The sequence below is a fragment of the Tribolium castaneum genome, chromosome 9 (genome assembly GCF_031307605.1).
Source record: "Tribolium castaneum strain GA2 chromosome 9, icTriCast1.1, whole genome shotgun sequence".
In the NCBI taxonomy this organism is placed as follows: Eukaryota; Metazoa; Arthropoda; class Insecta; order Coleoptera; family Tenebrionidae; genus Tribolium; species Tribolium castaneum.
The window spans coordinates 12,260,975-12,275,544 of NC_087402.1; the positions used below are offsets into that span (position 1 = coordinate 12,260,975).

The window sequence follows — 14,570 nt, forward strand, 5'->3', positions numbered from 1 at the left end:
AAAGTCCATCCGTAATTAAAATCAATTGTCAAATTGTTTCAACGTTGGCAACTCCATTTAAAATTAGTCGTCCAAGCTTCGTTCCTATGGCAATGTCGCAGGGTTCTAACTACATGGTGGTTCTAACATAATTTCAAAATTTTTGACATTGACAATGGAGTGTTATACTCGAAAGTAAAAGTTTTTGGAAATTGCAGATTCTCAAACTAGACACAAAATGATGTCTAGTAATATCAGTCTAATAAAATCGGTACTTTTTTAGTAATAATAGAAAATTTGCTGTGTGACGTAAACAATGTCTCGACCTTCGACCGTCTCGACTAATGATTCGTCAGTCTTTCGCTGCGTACAGTTAACGCTACGACCTACGTTTGGGCTGGTAAACGTCAAATACAAATGTCAAAACTGTGAATTGTCGATTGTTACTGTGTTGTGTGCTAATATTTTGCAGGAGTTTGTGTTTTGGTAAAATGACTGCTCCTGAAGCTCATCTGAAGTCGTATGTAAAACAAAATTGATTACAATTGATTTAAAAAACGAATGAGGTATACATAGTTGCAAATTCCAATAGTCATTTTTGTAATAGAAAGTTATGTATTTGATGGATCTAAAGCGCCACCGTTGCGCAGACAACCGACGCCGGCAGCCATAATCCTTGTATTTTTTGGGCACTACAAAAAATCTAATAAATTCAAGTACATATCTGACTGTAACATTAGCATATTTCTATATTCTATGTTAGTTCATAGTATAATTTTGCAACAGCGCATTTGAATTTTTTGGAGTGAAATGGAGCACAAATTGAAGATTTCTGATGGGTTTTCTTAGCTCAAAACGTGCCGCTGGGATTTTGTTTAACAAAGAATACTTTTATTTTACTAAAACTTTTAATTTATGCTTTATTTCTCACTCTGAAAAATTCAAATGCACACTTGTAATTCTACTATGAACTAAAATGTGAATTTTGTTTCAGATTTCGTAGTGATCTGTGTTGTTGTTATGAAATAAACAATCTCATTGTTTTCCTTAATTTTCCCCAGACTTCTACTTGTAAGTAGAACCTACAGCTTTATCTCTCTTAAAACAATGGTATAATGTACCTAAAAAACTGCACCTGTGAGATAAAAATTGTTTTTATTCATTTTAAAATTTTAATTTTTCCACTTTGCCAACTAACTTCAAAATTTAAAACTTTTTAATTTTTTAAAATTGATCAAAATCCATCAATAAGAATATCAAAATCGTCCTTATTTGTTTTAAGTGATAATTTTTTCAAAAAAAAAAATTATTCCTCATATTCTCTGCTAATATATCTTCTACAAAATGCCATAATTACAAAATTAAAACCATTACAGGGTACAATCGATGTCCAGTTCAACTCAAATCCTTCTGATGCAACCGAATGATCCGATCTAAACCACAAATAAACAGTATTATGAGTCGATACAATATTTCCACCATTCGGTAACTGATGCCCACAAAAACGACCTAAAGACCGTGCCAATGTATTTTTCCCATCATGTATCTAAAAAAAGCCTCAGCAAAACTCTTCTCTAAACATTTTTGCATCACCTGTAGCCAATCATAACGACACCCGCGTGATCCTTCAACATCGAAACGTTTAAAAGTGATATTTAACACTTTAGTAACATTAGTTTCCAAAATCCAGGCACAACTCATCGCACTGCTATATGTTTGTGACGAACCAGAAGGAAAAACCAAAGTTCCGGTTTCTCCCACAAGACGACCACCACAAGCTTAAAAAATGTTATTATTTTTATATTTGTTTTTTTTTTTAGTTTATTACATTGTTTTTCCGTTTCGCAACGCAATCCTGTATAAGCTGATGGACACAAACACTGGTAAGAAATGCCCAAGAACGAAGTGCAAGTTGCGCCGTTTTGGCAAGGGTTAGAAGTACACAAATCGCGAAACTTTTCACAATTTTTCCCTATTGAAACATTTTATTATAATTTTTTTTAACAGTTTAGTTTTTACCGGCGTATCGCCTGTTGCAATGGCACGTGTAATCGGTTCCGTTGGTAACTCTGCAAAAGCCACGTCTGCAAGGATTTGGGGTGCAAGGACCTGGGGCTGAAGGCAATGAACGCACACAACCATTGCGTCCTATCCCGTTACCTGTGTAGTCACTGGGACAAATACATTCAACGAAAGTGGAACCAATTCCTGTAAAAATGTACATTTCGTTAATTCTAATACTAAAAAACAGTAAAGGGAGAAAAAATTTATTTGGGTGTAGGACACTCGTTTCAATTTTGTCACGGTGAGGCGAATAACTGGTTTAGTAAATATTTATTTACCTCACACGTTGTGTTGCTGAGCAAGTAATTTGAGTCTTAAAACACTTTACTTGAGGCTACAAAATTTTAATAGTTTAGTAAGTTGAAACAAGTAAGTTAGAAGAACCAAAATTTTTCTTTCATTATATTTGACTGTAAAATTATGTCAGTTTTTTATGTAAGCTGTAAACAGCTACGAAATGTAAGGTTTCATTAAAGAACCTTTACTTTAGTCTATTTTTATGTATTTTAAAAAATATTTAAAAAAATCTAACAATAGTAAAATTTTTAATTTATTAAAGTACTTAAATATTGTTGAAGGTTGTAGTTCCACACAACAAAATTAAAATCTCTATTAAAATTTGCAATAATCTCAACAATATTTTTCGTACAAACTATTTTATTTCGATCAGAAATTGAATATAGTATATTAAGTACAAAGCGATCAGGAAGTCCTTCTATCAAGTAGGTGTATTACTTGAGAACGTATGTCCGGTGTCGTGTATTAGCTCAGCCTGCTGTCAAAATTTAAACTGAAATTACCTCAAACGTAAACTCTTAGTCGTGACACAAATAACACCCGAACTCTAGACGAACCGTAAATGGTGTCACCCTGTATATTAATATATTCTAACAATAATTTAATATGCTTAATTTTTTTGACATTTTCCTTTGACATTAGCTTGAGTTCTGCAGATGTACGTCCTTTAATTTCTAAACTTACTTGATAGAAGGACTTTTCGATCGCTTTGTACTAGGTGAAGCAAACTTATCGCGCACTTAAGAAAATCGCGATTTCTAATTAAATAAAAAAATATTGCATTTTACACGCCTGACTATACGTTCGAAAGGTATTTCCCCTAATTTTTTGGTAATTTTCCACTTGCAGATAAAAATAATAATTAAAAAAAGTAAGTTTCTACCAAAAAGTCAAATTCTAAATTTTATACTAAACCACGGGTATTCACGTCAGATAATTGTTTACAAAATTAGCGAAGAAAAATACCAATCAGATTTTGAATTAAACGCACTTTTACATTTTAACTTAAAAAAATATTTTTATTTATGAGTTGCTATTTGTAGCGTCGTAAATTTAGGTGACTGTGAACTGTAATTGGGATAAGATTGTAAAAGATTTCGTTGGGATATTTCAATGCAGGCATCAGTTTTATTGCAAGACTGTAAATAAGGCGTTTCAAAAAGGTCGGCTACTGGTAACTGATCCCTTTATTTTTGTTGGCAAATTATACCATCTTCTAATAAATCACGCGTCTGGTTTGCGTCTAAATAAAAAAGACCGATTATTTCACCAGCCAAGTAAAAATTTATAATTTTGATACTAGCGTTCGATGGGCTAGCAGGTAAGGATTCATTTGGTCTAAAAACTTTGTAGTTTCATTAAAAGTTAGTGCCCAAAAACTCACAAAACTGCTACGACTTTATTTATTAACAAAAAAATCTAATAAAAATCGAGAATGGTCCTTATCAATGTACAGGCTGGTGTGTAAAACTTCAGTATTTTTTATTCATTAGAAGTCGCGATTTTCTTGGGTGCGCGATAAGGTTGCCCACCCAGTATAAATGCATATTGAGGTCTTCAAAACTCGCGCGATTTTTCGACGGCTACGCCATCGTGCTTTAAATAGAGCAAGTGTTGTAAAGACCAGTTATCCACGAATACTTTATTTTATTTTTTTTTATTGGTACACTTTGAAATCATAAATACTGATATTAATATTACAAAAATTGGAAATAATGTTATGTGAAATCATTATACCTTTCATTATCATGGAATTGATTGTGATTGTAATAAGAAATCATTAAAAAGTTGCCAGTTATCTTCACGTTTCTTGGGTTGTTGATGTTGTCATGGGCACTTTAAAAAACGCGCGATTTTGAAAGTTAGATTTACACACGATAAAAAGTTTTTTAAAAAAGCAAAATGGATTACCAATAAAAAAATAATGTTTTTCTATCAGTGGAGAATATTTTTGCTTACAGCTTAGGATTCTAAAATTGATAAAAGCTTTGAGAAAAGCAGTGCTCTATGCAAGAAAATAATTCTGTATTGTCGTATTGGTATATTACGATTACATGAGTCTTATGACCGTTCACAAAGCTTTTAAAAATTTTAGAATCCTAACCTGCAAGCAAAAATCCTCTGATATTTCTGATAGGAAAACATACATTTTTGCACGACTGAGCTCTACTTACTGCGCTTGTTTCCAAGACAGTACGTGGTATTTTCTAGTTGCTACGTCCAAAGGCGTCGGTAAGCAAATTAAGCGTCGGTAAGTAATTTTGTGACGCCTTGGAGATAGAAACCGGTAACTATAACGTGCTCACTTGACAATTATTTTGATATTTAATTAATCTTAAAAAAAAATTAAGGATCGTGCAAAAAACGCCATAAGCATCACGAACGTTAAAGATTGCCGATCTCAGAAAATTGTCTTCGATCGGTAAAATCTCCTTACCGTTCTTGATACTGAATATACTATTACATTTTAATGCAGGATTTAAATATTTTTTGCATTTTAGTCTTTACTTATTCTAAATGTCTTTTTCTCTGAAATTTAGTTTTAAAGCGTATGTGCGGTTCAGAATCAGTTACGGAAACGATAAAAAAACTAACAATAGCAACAAAAAATTGTCCTCAAGTTAGGACTGAGTTATCCGAAAAACTTTGATACAAAAATGTATAGATTGTAGAAAACAATTCATTTTTAGATTATAAATGTTAATTTATAAACAATTTGATGCCAATTGAAGCATGAAAATGGGGCAAAATTACAGAAATAATTTATAACAACTAATTTTGAGAGAAAATGCAACGCTGGCGTTTACGTAGTTTTGAAACAACTAATAGTACCCCATATGTTACAATTATTAGTTTTGCGTTTTAGTTAAAAAAAGAGATAATTTCTTAAAAATAAACATAAACATTGAAGATGATTTATGGTAAATAAGGGACCGTTTTGAAAAAAGAAAGGAAAATTTTTCATCGTAGGACTCCATCAGTTACAATTTCCGAAGCATTTTTTTTAAATTAATACAAAATAAATAAATACATAAATATGATGTCCCCGTTTTATGTAAAAATGTAGCAAAAATAACTTGCCCATTCAGTGTTATTTACTCACTTGGATTATTTCTACAAGTGGCCAAAGGATGACAACCGCCATTATTTACATTACAAACACCTTGATATGAACATGTGATTCCGTCTCCTACATATCCACTAGGACAACTACCGCAAAATCTTGATCCCTACGAAAAAAGTTGTTAAGAAGCAATACAATCGAATTAATAGTTGTTACAAGTGTATTAATACACTGCACCATGGGATTAGTGCTACATCCACCGTTTGATGTACTGCACTCGTCAATGTCTGTGCAATAGTATCCATCACCAGTGTACCCTAAAAAAATTATTTAATTTGTAAACTTGACAACATGCAGAAATATGTAACACAAAAAAAGGCGAACGAATGAAATATTATTTTTTACCAGCTGGACAGCTACCACAGCGGTAAGTTCCGGGTAAGTTAATACACTGCACAGGTGGATTAACTGAACAGTGTGGTTTAGTTCCTGTGCATTCGTTAACATCTGTATTACAAGCTGGAGTTTTGCCATCTGTTGTCCATCCCTGCAAAAAATTTAATAAATTTTGGAATTACACTAAAAAAAATCACCTCGTCACAAATGCATTTATATCCAACATCGTTGTATTGGGTGATACACGTGCCGTGTCCACAAAGCTCGAAATTCGAACCTTGGCGACAATCAACATTTCGGTTTCTGCAGTGAAGGCCAACCCAACCACGCGAACACAAACACCTGTAGAAAAACGAAATTTTAGCCTGGAAATTAAAGTTTTTTTATGAAATTAACACTTGTTATACTTTTTTTCAATTCAAATTTATTGTGTTCTCCAAAAAATGGCGATGTCTTTGAGGATATGTTATGGTGAATAAATGCTACGTTTTAGTGCAAACTGAGCACAAAATTTATTCGGGCATAGAGCCTGTTCTGTTACTACTTACAACTATATATCTAACTTGCTACAATTACCTTAATTAAAGGATTGAATTATGCTTAAAATTCAAACTAAGTTTGTTCAAATAACAAGAACAAAAATATATTTGAGCGTAGGATACTCCCTTAAATTTTGGTGAAGCAAATGTTGGCGGATTTCTTGAAAATTACTTGTTTTAGTAATTCTTTACCTTAATCATTGTGTTTTGCAAGTAATCAAGTAAGTTAAAAAATTAAATTAGAAGAACCAATTTTTTCATTCAAAAAAATTCAACCAAAAAAGTAGTGTCAGAATTTAACTCTTTTAACTTAGGATCAAATCGACTACTAAATTCTTTAAAGTTACGTTAAAGAAATATGCATTTTGATCTTTTTATACTGCTATTTTAGAAAATATTAGAAGAAATCTCAGAAATAGCAAACATTTTTAATTTGAAAATTCAAAATAAAATTAACCGTTTACTCTGTTGCAGTAATCTTATCGATTTTTTTATACTACGGAAGAGAACTTGAAAAAATGCCATTTTGAGTCAGATTTTGCGGAACTTTTGTACTATTTCCTTCAAAGTGATGCAAATTAAAAGAACTAAGATTAACAGAAGAGTACAATAGATTCTAATTTTAGTTGTTAAAAAAACATATTAGTTTGTGAAACAATATTTAAATTAAAGAAAACAGCGAAATACAAAGCGATCAGAAAGTCCTTCTGTCAAGTAGGCGCATCAATTGAGAACGTGTGTCCGGTGTCGTGTATTAGTTCAGTCTGCTGTCAAAATTTAAACTGAAATTACCTGAAACGTAAACAAATAACACCCGAACGCTACACGACCCGCAAATGGTGTCTATGGGGCCACACTGGATTCCAAAAACAATTTAATTTAATTAATTTTTTTGGCATTTTTCCTTTGACATTTGGTTTGAGTTCCGCAGACATACGTTCTTTAATTTCTAAGCTTACTTGACAGAAGGACTTTTTGATCGCTTTGTATTTGAATTATTTTCAAAATTACAAACTAAAATCGATCCCCATAAAAATCACTATTAGTGCAAAAACTGTATTTGAGCGTAGGTGAGGCAAATTTTGACGTATTTCTAGAAAATTACGTGTTCTAGTAAATTTTTACCTTCAACATCGTGTTTCACAGATAATTTAAGACCTAAAACATTTTACTTGACTTTTACTTGAACTTAAGTAATTTAGCATGTTAAGAAATTAAAATAGAAGAACCAAAATTTTTGTTTCAAAATATTCAACTGCAAAAGTAATGTCACATTTGAACTTTTTTTCAAAGGATCCATTTAACTACAAAATTTTCTTAGGTTTTGTTAGACAAACCTTGATGCATTTTTTACTAGGTACTTTAGAAAAAAATACATATTAAAAGAAACATCAAAAATAACAAATTATTTAATTTTAAAATTATTTATTTAATTTTAAAATATAATATTTAATTTTAAAATTAATTTTAAAATTAAATAATCAAATAATAGTAAAAAAAAGATAATTAAATTAGTCATTTACTTTGGTGTAGTAGTCTCAACGATATTTTTCTTATAATAGAAGAGAAACTGAAAAAATGCAATGTTCAGACAGATTTTGTGGAACTTCCTAAGGACACTAAGAAAACCAAAAATGAACAAAATTTTTAATTGGAAAATTAAATAATTAAATCATATTGGAGGCTGCAGTAATCTCAACGATATTTTTCAAACTACGAAAGAAAAACTGAAAAAGTGCAATTTTGATTCCGATTTTGCTACAATTTCTTCAAAGTGATCCAAATCAAAAGTTTTTAAATTAACTAACAAATACACAAGATTCTAGGTTCTTTTTATTCTTTAAGTAAAATATTTATTACATTTACTATCTAGAATAATTCAAAAGTTGAAACATTTAAAACGATGTTTGTAAAGAAGAAGCTTTCCTAGGTTACTTTTAGGGTTGTTGAATGATATTTTGTACAGAAATGCAAAAATAAGAACACTTGTTTTGAATCCGATTTTATTTATAATCTAGCAAAGGATTAAATTGTTTACTCACTCGTATGAGCCGGGCCTGTTAACACAAGTGGCCCCATTTTGACACCCTAAATCCGTTCCTGCAAATCTGGCACATTCGTTCACATCTTTGTCACATACAGGGCCCTGAAATTTTATTTAATAAATGTAAAAAAGCGAAAAATTATACTTATAATTTTTGTCACAGTTAGGTTTAGAGCCGGTTTACTGAACATTTTGCGATTAAATTTTAATCACGATTAACTTGGTATTTGTCAATGCATTTTAAATGGCAACTATTCGAATTAGTTTAATTTCGAATTAAATCATAATTTCGCTTTCTGTAAACCGACCCTGAGACTGTTTTATTAAAATCGCGCAAAAGATTGTGGAAAAGTCGAAGGAAATTCGATAATAATTAATAGTTCAACCACTTTTAACAAAATTTTTCGACAAAAAATAGTTTTTAGTTTAATAATATGCAAAGCGCGGAACAAAAAGTAAGTAATTTTTGACTGAATTTGATAATTTTTAAGGTACTGAGGTAAAACAGCTTCATTTTTTTTGACTTCATTTGATGTGATGTTTAGTTTTAGTGTTCGTTATTCATGTAATCTTTGTTGTAATAGTATAGATTTTTTTAAAATTTGCTCTTGTGTTTTGTTCAATCGTTCTGTAAAAAATTGCTAAAAAAGTGCTAAATTGTTAAACGTTTGCGCGATCATTGCATAAATCGAGGATATCTCATACTTATTGTAAAATAAAAATGTAAAAATGTAGTGCCGTTAATAAAGGTTGTTATTATTATTCTTATTATAAGATTTATTTAAGATTCACAAATAAGGAATTGAAATTTTTAACGGTCATCTAAAAATTTCCTTCATTTTCCACTTTCGAGTTTTGACAAACCTCCCACTCAGGTGGACAATGGCACAGAAAAGTATTGAATAAATCTTCACACGTTCCACCGTTTTTGCACGGATCACTCTGACAATCATCATCTTCTAAAAGGTCAGCCAACATTTTTACAGATTTTTGCAAAGCATTGACTCTTCGGTTTAGTCTTCGAACGCTTCTCACCAAAGACTGAAAGCAGTTATTTAAATGGATTAATTTTTATTTTTGATTTGTTAAAAGTGTACAGCACTGTTTACTCCCTCTTGTGTTGTTCCGTTTGTTCTCCCATTCAATGTCGTGATTTTTTGCATCAAACCATCGTCCAGAAGCTGCTCAAATTTGGAGATTTTTTCGAAAGTGTTTTCGAAATTTGTTTGGTATTTTTTCATGGCATCGAATGCGCTATTGGTCTAAAAAACATCATAATTCACTAAAAAAAATACATAAATAATTACTTACTAATTTAGCTGCCTGTGATAAGTCAATTCCATTAACATGTATTTTTCCTCGTCCTTGGGTTTGCAAACTAATATTTTTGTGAACTGCGGCGTAAAATATTAAGTGCCCATCCTGAGTCACTATTCTAGGTCTGAAAAAATATCTGCTTTACAAAATTTTCGGAAAAGCTTAATAATTATTTATTGTCAAATTTTAATATTTTCTGAAATAATTTTGTTTCTAGTTAATAAAAAAAATTCGTTCCTTTTGGCAGAATCATTCTGAAAACTAAAAATTTTGTTTAAAACTTGTATGAAGAAATTGTTACCATTTTTGACAATTTTTTTATGAGCACAAAATTAAAAAAGTGAGGTTTTGGTTTAAAAATAGAAACTAAGCCGAACTTATTGAACTTTCAATAGGTTTCTTAAGTCAATTTTTTCAAAAAATAAACATAATTTTCTCTAAATAACTGACTAAAAGTAAGATTGTAAACAGAAAATCAATGTAATTATCAACTTCTTCGCCCTATTTTAGCTAATTCTCACAAAAGCTTTGAACACGCATAGTTCAAAACGTGCTTAATGGCTTCAAAAAAGTACTACTATCTTATAAAGTTTTGAACTTTTTGGTTTATTTTTGCTGAAAGTCTGCTCAAAATTCAGCTAAATCAAATAATATTTTTTTAGACAATTTTACGAGTTATTGAAGAAAGCTTAATTTTTACACCAAAATTGTGCTGAAACATAAAAGAATATATCATTTTAGTAGTTTGCAAATTATTCCTGATTTTTTGTCTAAAAAACAAATTAAATTTGATGATTGTTTAATTTGTTTTTGTTGGAATGTGAGTGAAAACTGTAAGTTTAAAACCTGTTTTAGGACTTGAATAAAATACAAAAATTTTTTGGACTTACAATTTTTGAAAAAAAACTTAAGTGATCTCAAAATTCTTTTATGTATGCAAATGAACTAAATCGAATAAAACAATTGAAAATAACATTCATATGTAATTTTTGATTTTTCAGTAAGATTTAGCAAACGTTTTCGAAAGAACGTTAGCTTCAAAAACATGTTAATACACTAGAAACAGGTAGGTGTAACACAACCTTTGATTTAATTTGGTAAATTTTCGTATTTTTTTTTTAATTTTTCAAAATAATTTTATTTCTGATTGAAAATAAGCTAAAATAAGTCAAAAAATTAGAACTATAGATGTATTTGTTGATTTTTCAGTTAATTAAAAAAATATAGTTAGTTTCAAGCAAAATCTTCTAAAAAAATAGTTTTCTAATTTAACAATGTGTAAACACTGAAAAACAAAGTAATTTGAATTTAGTAATTTTCTAGTCTTATCCCAAATCGTGTTTCAGTATCGATTTATTTAGATTTATTCGCTCTGTAATTCAAAAACATGCTTAAAGACTTGAAACATAATTCATAAAATTCATAACTTGAATATACAGGGTGGCCCAGCCCACCCAGTAGCTTAGTTATTATTTAAGTTTGAGTTTTGATATTTTGTAGATATTGTTTATGCTCTAGGACACATTTTAAAAAAATATTTTTTGATTATAGTAGAAATTCAGATCAATCAAATTTAATTAATAAGTGAGTTAGACCTTATTCAACACGTACCTCGTAATGTCATCAAAAAAAGCATAGTTGCTATTTTTTTATAAATTTTTAAAACTAAAGTTGTATAACCGATTTTTTTGGTTTTTATTTTTTTAAAGTAATCCCTGTACCGATTTGAAAAAACTTTAGGGACATGTATAAGCTGTTTTAAAATTATAAAACCACCAACGTCGTATTTTACCAAATTATTTTTTAAATGAGATTGATAAAGTTGTAAAATAATTATTAATGATTAGATCTCTAATTGAAAGTGAAAAGTGCATTATTATTTGAGGAAAAAGGGAGAGACATGAAGGTCACTGAAATCTTTTTTTGACGCTGCATTTTCGTCTTCGTCTCCAACATTGAAAGTTCTTGTTCAGTATAATATTAATAAATAGATAATTTAATATAGATATTTTGAATAAAACTTATAATAAATTGAAAGCACTGAATCTAACAGTTCATTCTATTATATCTTCTGGGTCATCCTCACATGCGAAATTGTCATCTTCAATTCTAGAGCCCGAGAAAAGAAAATATTTTCCTTCCTTTTTTTTCTCTCCTAGCTTAGTTGGAAGACGCTTTACACACACTATTTCCATATAAACACTTATGGATATACTAATATTTAATTATGCAGTGTCATGCAGACACCAAACTTCAAAAGCTAGTAGCTCGCTTACGGTTAGTCCTACAACAATAACGTTAGGACCATTTTGTAGGAAATTTTATCGGCTTTAATTTTGGTAAGAATATAAAATTGATATAAGCAAAATATAAGCAATATAAGCAACATAAGCAAAATAACGATATAATATAAGCAAAAAAAGATTTAAGCAAAAGATATAAGCAAAAAAACAAAAAACACAGCTTTAGCCCCCTCCCCGTCCTCGAGCTCGCCCACCACCTTCTAGGACTTTTGACTACTCAAGTGTAAAGGAAGCTTTTAAAAAAAATTCCAACTTTCTAGGAATTTTTTCCACCGATCGCCGTATTTTTGTCTAATTTGACTGGGCTACCTATAGAGTATAAATATTGTCAACAAATATCAAACGTTCATCTTTACTAATAATTGAGCTGCAAAAGGCAGAAGCTAAGCCCACCACACTGTAGGCGAATTTTAAAAAAATTCCCAAAACAAGTCATTTTTTATGTTTTCTTTTCCACCATTTGCTGCATATAGTTTTTGTCATTTACTGTCAGAAATGCACAATCATCTCTAACTTTTATTTAAACCTAATGGTATGTCAAAAATACGCATCAATTAATTTTTAATTGTTAATTTATAGTTAAAATATTTGCACTCCTTCGTGGAACACCGTGTAATCGCGTATCGAGCTAAATAAAATTATAATTTGAAGATGTTCAACTAATTTTACCACAATTTATCGAAGAAAGCTTAGGACCACTTTATAGAAAATTTCGCCAATTTTTAATTCGTTGTTAAAAGTTAACAATGCGAATGAATCAATTAAATTGGATATTTTTGGTCACGTAATCCATTTACTTGTGGATTAGATTAATGCCGCTTTCATAAACCGGTTCGTAATGTTTAACCCCTAATAGCGTACTTAAACTGAAACTAAAAATTATGTCCATATACCAGTTCTGGATTAATTTTTAGAATTTCTGGGTTACTTTTAACAATAATTTGCGAAATATTCCTGATTTTGTCTAATGATAATGAACGCGCTAAATTTATTGATTTTTTGTTTTTGGAGAAATCTCACTGAAAATTGACTAATAGACCATTAATCTAAAAAAATCAAATGATCTCAAAAGGGTTAGGTTTGCAAATGAACTAGATCGAATGAAACAGCTTAGAATAACATTCATTTTAATGATTTAACATAATTTCTGGCTTAATTTAGTAAATTTTGTTTTTTTTTTTAATTTTGCAAAATAATTTTATTTCTGGTTTGAAATATGCTCAGAAAAAAATTACAATTACTGATTTATTTGTTGATTTTTCGGTGTATTTTATTAGCTCATTCAAAAAAATCACAGTTCTTAACTAAAATCCCTGTTTACAGGCTTGACCAAAAGTAGAAACATACCATTTTTTAAAAATGTTGGCTTCTTTTAGACAAAATTTTAAAAATTGTTTCCGGGACGACGAAAATTTAAGATTTTTTTTGCAAAAGTACTTGTAGTTAATACTGCAGTTTTCCTAACAACATATTTCATAATTCCGTAACACAAAGACCTACTTACAAACTATAACCGTTACTTCAGAAAATTTATATTTTCAAAAATTTAATCTTGATTTAGGACAACAACAAAAAATGTTTTAAAAAACCTGAACTGTTAGATTTATTTGCAAGCTTAACCTTAACCTTAACATAATAATAGTAATAATAAATAATAATAATACTTATTAATAATTATTATTATGATTTCAAATTATAAAGTTAAATTTTTTGAAATAACTATTTTGCCCAGGCCATTCCTTCAAAATTCAAAAGTAAACACAAAATTGTAACAACAATAAGAAAGCACAATAACTAATTAAAACTAAACAATAAAAATATGTAATTTCTTAATTTTTTAGAATACAAATTACTCCCTATTACCTGAAAACTTGCTCAATAATAAATAATAATTTATTCTGAGAAATATTATATTTTAGCTTCCTTTAAGATTTAAGACAACAACACTTACTGTGGTCCAAAATAATTAACTCCAAACACAAAATTGTAAAAACAAGAAAAAACGAAATACAACAAAATCATTTTAAAATCACACACAAACACATTATCAAGTTCACATTAACAACCGTTTTTGGAGAATGATCGGATCGAACTGTTCCAAACACATTTTTTCTAAGTATCATTTTTAAGGGGCGTAGAGAGTATCATATTGTGATTATTAGTTAATTAGATATCACAAATTTAGTTCGAACTCAGTTTCTAAAAATAACATCGAAATTTGATATATTTGTCTGTGTAGAAAGGACAAAATTAATTAATTAATAAAATGTTCTAAAAAAAGTTCCTTGAACTTTAAAAACAGTTAGGACAAAATTTTGCAATTTAAGAAGGTTCAAAAAACCACGATTATAAAAATGGTTCTTGGTGGATGTAAAGTGCTCCAATTTCATTAGAGATAAGCAAAATAATGGGTGAAGCTCTCAAATTTTAAAAACAGTTTTAATTTCTAATTTTACAATGACTGCTTTATTAGAAAGAATATTTTGCAAAAGAAAAACTTAATTAAAAATTATTCCAGGGATTTAATAAAATATTGTACATAAAAGTGAAGACAAGAAATCGATAAT

The 14,570-nt window shown here is 29.6% G+C and overlaps 1 protein-coding gene and 1 long non-coding RNA gene across 3 annotated transcripts in view; one reads left to right on the top strand and one right to left on the bottom strand.

The window, feature by feature from the left end:
- Nucleotides 1-14,095, bottom strand: part of Cubn (Cubilin) — a 55,123-nt gene extending 41,028 nt beyond the window's left edge. Inside the window, exons 1-13 of the mRNA XM_008194200.3 lie at nucleotides 13,955-14,095; nucleotides 9,695-9,824; nucleotides 9,481-9,645; nucleotides 9,248-9,424; nucleotides 8,382-8,485; nucleotides 5,998-6,142; nucleotides 5,810-5,951; nucleotides 5,621-5,721; nucleotides 5,444-5,570; nucleotides 1,999-2,187; nucleotides 1,808-1,951; nucleotides 1,573-1,757; nucleotides 1,354-1,525 (exon numbers count right to left, since the gene is read on the bottom strand). Of these exons, the coding sequence (XP_008192422.2) occupies nucleotides 1,354-1,525; nucleotides 1,573-1,757; nucleotides 1,808-1,951; nucleotides 1,999-2,187; nucleotides 5,444-5,570; nucleotides 5,621-5,721; nucleotides 5,810-5,951; nucleotides 5,998-6,142; nucleotides 8,382-8,485; nucleotides 9,248-9,424; nucleotides 9,481-9,645; nucleotides 9,695-9,824; nucleotides 13,955-14,025 (1,852 nt within the window). The 5' untranslated portion in view covers nucleotides 14,026-14,095. The remainder of the gene's footprint in view (nucleotides 1-1,353; nucleotides 1,526-1,572; nucleotides 1,758-1,807; nucleotides 1,952-1,998; nucleotides 2,188-5,443; nucleotides 5,571-5,620; nucleotides 5,722-5,809; nucleotides 5,952-5,997; nucleotides 6,143-8,381; nucleotides 8,486-9,247; nucleotides 9,425-9,480; nucleotides 9,646-9,694; nucleotides 9,825-13,954) is intronic.
- Nucleotides 286-6,197, top strand: LOC135267059 (uncharacterized). Of its 2 annotated transcripts, none has more exons than XR_010335309.1 (3): nucleotides 286-545; nucleotides 974-1,050; nucleotides 1,356-6,197. It is a non-coding gene; the product is annotated as an uncharacterized LOC135267059 (long non-coding RNA). The 2 variants fall into 2 exon arrangements; XR_010335310.1 differs by having other exon boundaries at nucleotides 286-499.
- Nucleotides 14,096-14,570: the final 475 nt, after the last annotated feature.